Raw genomic sequence first — 10319 nt, 5'->3', positions numbered from 1 at the left:
CTATTATTGAATAAAAGGAGTTTAAGGAAAGGAAAAAACCTATCTAGACGGGTCCATAGCCCAGTTATGAACCCAGTTATGAATCAAATTTACGAAACTAATGATTCTTTAAAAATTATTCTGACTTTATCTTTTATGCTCCAAGTGTATCAATAAAAATCTTTAGTTTAATGTTTGGTCCATAAATGGGGCAATGAACCCGGTTGAGGTAAGATGTTTCCCGTTTGCAATTAGAAAAAAGGAAAAAAAAAAAATGTAAACCGTGTCCAATATATAAACTCTACATTGTTTAACAAGCAGGTTATGCTTTGAAGCTTTGCTAAAAGCTTGAAGACAAAGCCATCACACGAGCTAAAAAATGGCCGAACATTTCAAGGTAAAATTCTGCCGGGTAATCACATCTTTCAATTCTTGCCGCTCCAAGGACCCATCCACTCTTCCATCAAATCCTGTCCCTTCATTTCTCAGACTTTCTCCCGTAAAACTCCGTCTTCCACCGCCACCCAAACCCCATAACTCTTCCATCAAGCGTCACATGTCCTCGGCGCTAGCTTCAATCAAAAGCGGATTCAGATCAAGATCCACCGCGAATCACTTTTCTGAAACCGCCTACAGCAAATCAGCAACAGAGTTCCAATGGGAGAAAGAAGAGAAATGGCACGTAGTGGCTAAAATGTACGACGAAACTCCTCGTCGGAAAATTTATAATTCTTTGGTTAAAAGTGACTTCGATAACCACAACATTTTGCTTCCTCCTCATTCAAACACGGAAAGGAAAAGGCGACGGATCAAAAAGAAGAAGAAATCAACTCCAAGAATCTACGTCAGAAATTCCTCTACGGAGAGCAGATTGTTCAGCAGTGAAGAGGAAGATGATATTTACAACAAGGAAACAGAAACATTAGTCTCATCAACCAGAAGCTTCTCTGATTATTCTTCCCCAGATTTCAGTACCCATTTGCAAACCATAAGTGAAGTATCTCATCCCTTTGGTATTAATCATCGAAACAAGAAGGTTAAAAAGGCAAAACGGCATGTTACAAGCAAGGCAAGAAAGAGCTGTAGCGAGGCGGCATCATTCTCTCCGGCAAGATTGTCAACGTTTGAGCGGCTGTTACCGTGCACTGTGGATGGGAAGGTGAAGGAGAGCTTTGCGGTGGTGAAGAAATCGGAGGACCCATACGAAGACTTCAAGATGTCGATGATGGAGATGATAATGGAGAAGGAGATGTTTGAGGTCAAGGATTTGGAGCAACTTCTGCAATGCTTCTTGTCTTTGAATTCTAAACGTCATCATGGAATTATAGTTGAGGTTTTCTCTGAGATTTGGGAGAAATTGTTCTCTACAAATTCTATTAGTCTCTGTTAGTAATTTCCTTATTAGTTACTTCACTTTTGTTATTCCTCTTACTTATTCATATTAATAAATGGCTATAGAAATATTTTATATTTGCTTTTTAGGAAAATTATAATTATAATTGTTGTATGCAAAGTTATTTCTCTCACTAAACGCATCTGCTTGGAGGGACGAAGATCTTTAACTGTGACTAATTTCCGAACTAGATTAGACAGTCTCTAGTAATAGGGTCAGATATCGAGTTTACACCAAAACGATTAAATTATTTAATTAATTTTTTATTTTTTAAAATAATAAATCGTATAATTTTCAGAAAACTATATTTATTATTTTTGATATCATAAAATTTTGTAGCTTATATATATATATATGTAAAAATTAGTAATTACCAGAAAATAATTGTATTAATATAAGAAAGTTATATAATTACATTAGATGACACATGTATGACTACTGGCAGTGGTAGTTAGGTAAAATTGTTTTCTTGATAAATTTTATTGGGCTCATATAAAGTAAACTTTGACTCAATCGCAATGTTCAAATAAAACGTTAAGCCTAGTACTTGTCTTAGTTTTGGCTCTGCCTTCTAATTTTTATTTCGAATTTTTTAAAAATATTTGTCTCACTTTTGTGCATTGACTGCAACTCAATTTAACTATCAACTATTTGAGAAATGATGATTTATTCCCTTTATTTGTATAAGATTCTAGGATAAAAGGAAAAGAGATTATAATAACTTTGCCAAATCCTAATTTTCCTTTTTCTCAATCTATATATATATATATTATTTAAATATTATTTCTATTTTATAATAAAAAAATTTTAAATATTGTTTCTACTGTATTTTTTTTTTCAGTAAACGGTTTCGTTTGAATAAAAATTATATCTTTCCTGTGTGTGTGTATATATATATATATATATATATATATATATATATATATATATATATATATCCCTTTTCTTTAGGCCTTCTATAGAGGTAGGCATGGCCACCGGTTCGGTTCTAACCGGAATCGAACCAGAACCGAACCGTACTGTAGATGAACCGAAACCGGTGGTTCAAAATTTTGAACCGGAACCGGCGGTTCAAGGGCCGGTTAAGGTTCATGTGAATGTTAAAAAATGAACCTGGACTGGCCCGGAACCGGCGGTTTCGGTCCGGTTCGAACTGGATTCACAAACAAAATTATTTATTGCAATAATCAAAAATAGTGAAAAAAAAACATCATCATTTTGGTTTAAAAAAAAGGAAGCATCATTATTTCACTTTTTTTTTTTGAAAGCTCATCGTTTCATTTTCACTTAGCCGTTGAACTTTGTTTACAAACACATATTTTTTTTAACTATACAATTAACAATTTACACAATGTTAAAACTTCAAACGGATATAATTGTTTATTATAATTTAATTAATTAATTATTTATTTATTTATTATAATTTACTAAATTATCCAAAAATATAATTGTTTTTTTTTCTGTTATAAGGGACAATTTGGGAAACTACATAAATGAAAAATATGTATAAATATGATGAGTTGATTAATTTTTTTTTCACAACCAATTATATTCTATCTCTCCTCTTCTCTTCTTAATATTGCTTTATTTTCATACATCCAATTCTAAATTCCATTAATTTCATATTCCATTTATTCATTTTTTTTTCCATAATTCCATTTAAAATTATGGCACACAATTCACAAAGCTCCAAGGGAAAGCGAGTTGCTCAAAGCGTGGAAGAAATTGATTCAAATGATCCATTGATTGATTTTTCACCACAAGAAGCAATATCTCCTAATATTTTAATAGGTAAACCACCACAATCAGATATTTTCAAAAAGCACTTTGCAAAAATTGTTCAAGATAATGGAGAAATCAATGCGGTTCGATGTAATTATTGCAAAAAAGAATATGCATTCAAGCTTGGAGGAGGATATGACACTCTCAATAGGCATTTAAAATCACATCATCCAAGTGAGGTAGGAATGGATGTAACTCAAACTCAATTATCGTCATCAAGGTATAATGATCCTAACACTCCTCTATTTAAATATAGTGATGAAACTAATAAAATTGAAATGGCTAAAATGGTTTGTATGAAACGATTATCTTTTTCATTTGGTGAAAAAATTGGATTTAATAACTACTGTAAAAAAGTATTAAATCTTTTAGCAAAAAAGATACCTAGGAATACACTTAAAAGGACTATTTTATCTATTTATTTAAAAGAAAAAGAAATTTTAAAAAATTTATTTGTAAATTTTAATGGTAAAATTGCCATTTGTTGTGATATTTGGTGTGATGCTTGGCAAACTCATTCTTATATGGGTGTTACATCTCATTGGATTGATAATGAATGGAAACTTGAAAAAAGAATTATTGCACTTAGAGTTTTTGATGACTCTCACACCGCGCATAATATTTTTACCATGTTAAATATTATTTTAGAAGAATATGGTTTGACTAAAAAAATTTTTACAATTGGTTTTGATAATGCCAGTGCAAATACCGCATCAATAAATGAATTAAAAACTCTGTCAACCTAAATTTGGTGGACAGTTTTTTCACACTAGATGTGCATGTCATATTTTAAATTTATGTGTTCAAGATGCATTAACAACATTAAATGTATTTTTACGTCCAATAAAAAATGCTTTAAATCATTTATGGACACATGAATATGTTAGAAAAGAATTTAAAAATTTTTGTCACTCTATGGGAAAAAAATATAAAAAATTTTCAAGAGATATTCCTACAAGGTGGAATTCAACTTATAAAATGTTAAATGAGTCTTATGAATATAAAGATATTCTTTCTTCATTTATGCAATTGCATGCATCACATTTTCAACTTTATCCAACCAATTGGACTGTTTGTAAAAAAATATTAGATATTTTGAAAGTTTTTGAAAATTGTACGAGAATTTTTAGTGGTGTTTATTATCCTACCTCCCATTTATTTCCATTTCATTGTTTGGCCAAAGTTCAAGCGACGATGATGATTCCGACTCATTAACGGAGACTAATGGCACTGATGACTAAAATTAATTGTAATAATTGGGAGGTTATTTTCCAATGTAATAAAAAAAAAGAACTATGTGGGCTTTGATTTTCTCTAATTTTCAAGAGGATACGTAGGCAATTAAATTATAATTTTCTATATTAGTGAGTTAGCAAAATTTGTAAATTTAAAGTAATAACAGTTCTAAATTAATAGAAGTTTTTGTTTTAAAATTTTATAATAATTTATTTAGTTAATAAAATTTAAACATTTTAAAATTATTATTTATTCATGAATTCGAAATCAAAATCTTATTATTTTTTTAAAAATTTGCGTAATGCCGGAACCGAATCGGAACCGTAATTTAAACCGTCGGTTCGCCGAAACCGTGCTGAATCGTGCTGGAACCGGAACCGGATCAGAACCGGAGGTTCAAGGGCCGGTTCCGGTTCAAAATTTTAAACATCTCGAACCGGCGGTTCATTGAACCGAAACCGGCGGTTCATTGAACCAGCCATGCCTATATAGAGGGCCCATTTTCAACGTGCATGCTAGCTAATCAACCAGTAGACACTTTACCGGACATGGTGATTTCCCAGGAGCAGCAGGACAAGCGGACTGCATAGAAATACAAATTGGCTGTAATCTTCATAAAGGAAAAGAAAAAAGTATACATTGACCAAACATCAAAAAGGCAAGAAAAAGGCCGAGAGGAGCGGTCATCCTTTCCGCTTTGCTCGGATGATTATTCCCATTACTCATGGAAACAAACTCATCCACTATGGCACTTTTATGTTCCTCTTGTTTGAGAAATTTCATCATTTTGATTTTCTAGAGTGGCTCCTCTTTCTCACAACATCGGATTCATTGCCTTCGATTCGTACTCATGTCTTTGTCCAAGGATTTTTTTTTTCCCTTTTCTATATTGTTAAAACTATTATTATTATTATTATTATTATTATTATTATTATTGATAGAAAAAATAAATGATCCAAGTGTATACTTATAATTTTATTATTGTAATTATATACTGAGCATTACATTTTCATTTTAAAATGGTGAGGAAAATACATTTGTACTTGGAATCAAGTGTAGGGGCCGCTGCTTCTAACATTTTCAGATTTAATGTCTTAGTTTTAATTAATTATTTATGGGAATTAAACTGCTTATATTAAAATGAGTCTCAACTCAAGTATCATGAAGTGTGGTTGATAATTTGATGATCTGGATTATATTTTATGTTAATATGTGTTAATTAAAACGAGTTTAGTGTGCAATAGGTGTATTTTATTTTATGATATGTAATTAAAATGCTAATGATGTTATATGATATAAATTATAAGTTAATTGATTATTGGTGAATTAAGTGATATAATTGAACTTAATGATAATTGGGTCAAACCAGTTAGGCTAAAGTCCAATTATGAAATCTCAAGGATAAATTGGATATGATCCACGGACTCATGGCACAATATTTATGCTTGAAGGAGTTAAAAGAATAAATGGATGATTCAAGGACTGTTATGGACTTAATCAAGCAATTAATGGACTTGATCAAATTAATTACCATCTAAATTATGGACATATGATATTTGGATAATTAAGTAATTATTAATGTAATTGGTACCTTAAAAATGGATTAGATGTAGACTATGGTGAATTAATTAAATCATATGTCTATTTATTTCAAGTCGGCCAAATAATTAATAAGGACCTTAAGGACCAAATGATAATTGGCTTTAGTTAAGATGATAATTAATAGTTAAGCTCTCAGAAATTGAGAAATTAAGTAATTGTAAATTAGCCTCTCTTTGGAGTATATATATTAGATTCCAAATAATTGTGCTAGGATAAGGATCAAAAATCCTATATTATCTGTTAGTTAGAGTTTATTTAGGAGTCTAGTATTATTATTTAAATTATTATATTATTGTATGTTAACAGTAGTCTCCCTACTAGTTATTTGGTCATTTTATGTCCAAATGTAGTGTTTATGTATTTTTATTGTTTATGATTAGTTATTATATTATTGTTATTTTTTATTTAGCAAACTTTTATTGTGTTGCTTTGTGAAGATTGTTAGCAAATGACAGCTTCATTTTGAGGAGAACGAAGTGTTGGTCTGAGGTGCACTTAAAAAGTTGCTTCATTTAATAAGGTGACTCTTCAGTGCCTCGCCTTGCCTATATAAGGTTCTACCTTACCTCATTTGCCTTACTTCTCATTTCTTGATCATTAGAACATCTCTCTCTAAAACTCTCTCTCTCTCTAACTTCTCTAAGTAAGTTATTATATTTCTACATCTGTCCCTTTCTTCTTTCTGCTTTTCATTATTTAGGGTCATGGGTTCTTCTAGAGACGAGGATGTTCAAGTTCTACTTCATTAGTCCGGTGATGAGCGTGCTGAAGACATGGACTCGAGGGTGGACGAGGCTAAAGGCAAGAAAGTGGACGTTAGGATTGCTGACGTTTCGTCTGATATTGACGAGGGCGAGCTATTGGACATATGTTTTATGTAAAACATTACGCTAGAGTACAAGCTAATTAGACCCGCGGAGAATATAAGGGTAACCGAGCCATTGGATAAGGATTCTATCATGATGTATGAGGAAAGCTTCCAATCTGGGTTCGATTTCCCTTTTCCGATCTTATGAAATCATTTTTTAATGATTACAACATCATTATTAGCCAGTCACACCCCAATGGTTTAAGGCTCTTGTGTGGCATAGTAGCGTTGGCTCGCCAAGATGGACATACTTTGATGGCTCGGGCAGTTCGGGAACTTTGTCACTTCTTTGTTCTCCCTAACGAGGATAAATGTTTTCTTCAGGCGAAAAACCAAAGCAATGTCTTCTCCAAGAGATATAAGATTTCCTCTTTGAAGAATTGAAAATCTAAGTTTTTTATTGTTAAAAGTCCGGGAGGGTTTGGAGTGCCAAACCGGTGGTTTGAAGATTCACTTCGCCATCTTCCTGCCTCGCCCACCCCTTATGATCGGATATGTGTGGATTTAATAAAGGCTAGGGGACTTGGATCTATTAATTTGAGGCAGGTGATAGCCGAGGGTTATCCGACCTGTTCTCCTAATGGACCTGTGAGACCCAACCCTTCTCCCCTTAGTAAATTTTATCTTTAGTCACTTTTCATTGGTTCCTTACACTGACATCTTTTGATTTTCCCTCTTACTCTTGCACACAAATGGATCCTAAGAAAATGAAAAGTTCCAAGAAGGCCAAGGTGGCCGAAGCGATGAAGAAGAAAGCTAGGGGTGAGGGTTTAGAGAAAGAAGTACCCTTAGTGGTACTGGATCACCAGCTGTCCGAGGCTGAAGCTATTTTTGGGGCCTCCCATTCTGAGCTTCCTCCATCAAGCCCTTTACCCAAGCCACGTAGAAAGAGGCAGAGGGAAGTGCCTATTCTTGTTCCTCCTCCCCTTCCTTCCAGAGCTTTGGACATCCAAAGTTATTTTATACACAAGTATAGGGCGAACTGCAGTCTTCAAGAGGATGGGCCCAGCCTAGAGATGGCTCACCATTGTCTTGTTCCTTTAGATGTTCGCTATTTCGATCACCTGGATGATGTGCCGACCAAAGATTTAATTAATACAGTGTTTGTTTCAGGCTTTGAATGCCAATAATATGAACTTCGCTCGGATAACCAAGTTGAAGGGGGGTTATACCGAGATGGAAGTAAAGATGAATGAGATGGAGGATGTATTGAAGAGTGCTGAAGTTGCCTTGAGGGAGCAAGAAGCTCGGCACAAGGCGGATATTGATGCTCTCGACGCCGAGCTTGAAAAGTTAAAAGAGGAGAACCAGGATTTTCTTGCCAAAAATAAAGATTTTGAGGGCAAGGTGAAAGAGATGGAAGGGGAATTACAAAGGCTTCAAGATCAGGAAGGATCTAAGGCAGATGACCTAGTGAAGACATGCCTAAGTCTAAGGGCGAACTTCTAATTGAGCTGAAGGATAAGCATCTTGAAGAAGACTGGGATTGGGTAAATGGCTTGTACCTAGATAGGGATGATGAAGATGAGGAAGAAAGGGATGTTGGGGGCGATGTCCACTCCCAAGATCGCCATGATAATGATTCCTCACCTCTGAGGGTAGATACCAAAGTTTCAGCTGATATCCACCCCATTTCTTCTAAAGGGCGAGGCACAGCTAATGATGTGCCTTCCAAGTAAGTAATTAGATTAGGCTTAAGCATCTTGTACTTAGCATTATGTAGGGAGACTTTTTGTAATTTGAACCTTGAATAGGAAAATCTTGAGAATCATCTATGTAATCACTTTTTATTTAATGAAAGGAAGTCTTTTTTTTTGTATTGTTCATATGTTGAGCTCTTCTCCTTTTTTTAAGTACTTTGGATGGCGTCTCCTTTTTTTTACATGCTTGTTAAGATTGTTTTCTTTCAAAGTTGAATTTCTAGTCTAAGAACTTAAAATCTAAGCTATGTATAGCCGAGCCTACGGACTTGATTAAAGGATCGCTTAAGCCTTACTTGGCAGGCTGTGTATGTCTGAGCTAATGGACTTAATTATAGGACCGCTTAGGTCCAACTTGGCAAACTATGTATGTTCGAGGTAATGGACTTAGTTATAGGACATCTTAGGTCAAATAGGCGAACTGTGTATGTCTGAGCTAATGGACTTAGTTATAGGACCGCTTATGTCTTATTATTAAGCTATGTATGTCCGAGCTAATGGACTTAGTTATAGGACCGTTTATGTTAAAATTGACGAACTACGTATGTCCGAGCTAATGGACTTAGTTATAGGACCGCTTAGGTCAAATAGGCGAACTGCGTATGTCCGAGCTAATGGACTTAGTTATTAATACCGCTTAAGTCTGAGTTGACGAACTGTACAATGCTAAAAAATTTCTAAGTAGTATCCTTCAGGAAAAACTTAAGGCAGCATGCATGTCTTACTCTTGTGAGGCATGATGCATTAAGAAAAAAACTTGAGGTCTTTTTATTATTCAAATACAATGTTACTTTACATCTTATTAGGCGAAAGTACCATAGGCCTTCTTTAGGTTGTTTGCATTCCATGTCTGAGGTAGCTCGATTCCTTCAACCTTCCTAAGCTTGTATGTGCTTGGGCCTAGCCACTTTGAGACTTCATAAGGGCCTTCCCAGTTCTGACCTAACTTGCCTACGCCTGCCAAGCCTTTGGTTACTTCTGCCTTTGGCCATACTGTATCTCCTTCTTCAAACTGCCTACCTTGAACTTGCCTGTTAAAGTATCTTCTCATCCCTTACCTGTATGCCTCGGCTCGGACTGCAGCATCTCTACGCTCCTTTGCTAAATCTAAGTTGATTCTTAAACTCTCGCTGCTATTGAGCTCCTCATACCCCCTTGTTCTTTTGCTGGCTATACCTATTTCTACTGGTACCATTGCCTCGGTCCCATATACAAGAGAGAAAGGAGTTTGCCCAGTCACTTGCCAAGGTGTGGTCCTGTAGGCCCATAGTATACTATTTAGGTCGTCTATCCAGTTAGCCTTCTCACCATCTAACCTCTTCTTTAAGCCTTGTAGGATGGTTCTGTTGGTGACTTTGGTAAGGCCATTAGTTTGGGGGTGAGCTACCGAAGTGAAATGGAGCGCAATGTGCCAATCTTCACCAAAAGGATCTGAAGGCTCCTGAGTCAAACTACTTGCCATTATCAGTGACAATCTTGTGGGGCACACTATATTTGAATATCACATTGTTCCTAAAGAATCTAATAACCTGAGCTGGGGTAATGGTGTTAAGGGCTTCAGCTTCCACCCACTTAGAGAAGTGGTCAATTGCGAATATTATAAATTTCCTTTGTCCGGTTGTTACAGAAAAAGGTCCTAGTATGTCTATTCCCCACTGAGCAAAAGGCCAAGTTGAACCCATGGGTTGTAGTTCTGAGGAAGGTTTTTTGGGCAAGTGATCATATTTTTGACAATTATTATAATGGTGAACATGCTAGC

At 34.9% G+C, this 10319-nt stretch overlaps 2 protein-coding genes across 2 annotated transcripts; one reads left to right on the top strand and one right to left on the bottom strand.

Moving 5' to 3' along the window:
* Positions 1-225: 225 nt before the first annotated feature.
* Positions 226-1449, top strand: LOC105635535 (transcription repressor OFP7). Its single transcript, XM_012218603.4, has one exon. It carries the CDS (start codon positions 359-361, stop codon positions 1367-1369), a length of 1011 nt encoding a protein of 336 aa, XP_012073993.1. The 5' UTR covers positions 226-358; the 3' UTR covers positions 1370-1449.
* An 8165-nt stretch (positions 1450-9614) lies between these two features.
* Positions 9615-10022, bottom strand: LOC149496866 (uncharacterized). The gene has a single exon (XM_089719947.1). It carries the CDS (start codon positions 10020-10022, stop codon positions 9615-9617), a length of 408 nt encoding a protein of 135 aa, XP_089576073.1.
* Positions 10023-10319: the final 297 nt, after the last annotated feature.

This window comes from Jatropha curcas, chromosome 4 (genome assembly GCF_041381405.1).
Source record: "Jatropha curcas cultivar XTBG-Jc1 chromosome 4, XTBG_Jcur_1.0, whole genome shotgun sequence".
NCBI lineage: Eukaryota > Viridiplantae > Streptophyta > Magnoliopsida > Malpighiales > Euphorbiaceae > Jatropha > Jatropha curcas.
This window is presented reverse-complemented; position numbering and strand designations above follow the sequence as displayed.

Coding starts and splice junctions, on each gene's coding strand:
- LOC149496866 (XM_089719947.1), bottom strand. CDS start 10,022: ATGGCAAGTAGTTTGACTCAGGAGCCTTCAGATCCTTTTGGTGAAGAT.
- LOC105635535 (XM_012218603.4), top strand. CDS start 359: ATGGCCGAACATTTCAAGGTAAAATTCTGCCGGGTAATCACATCTTTC.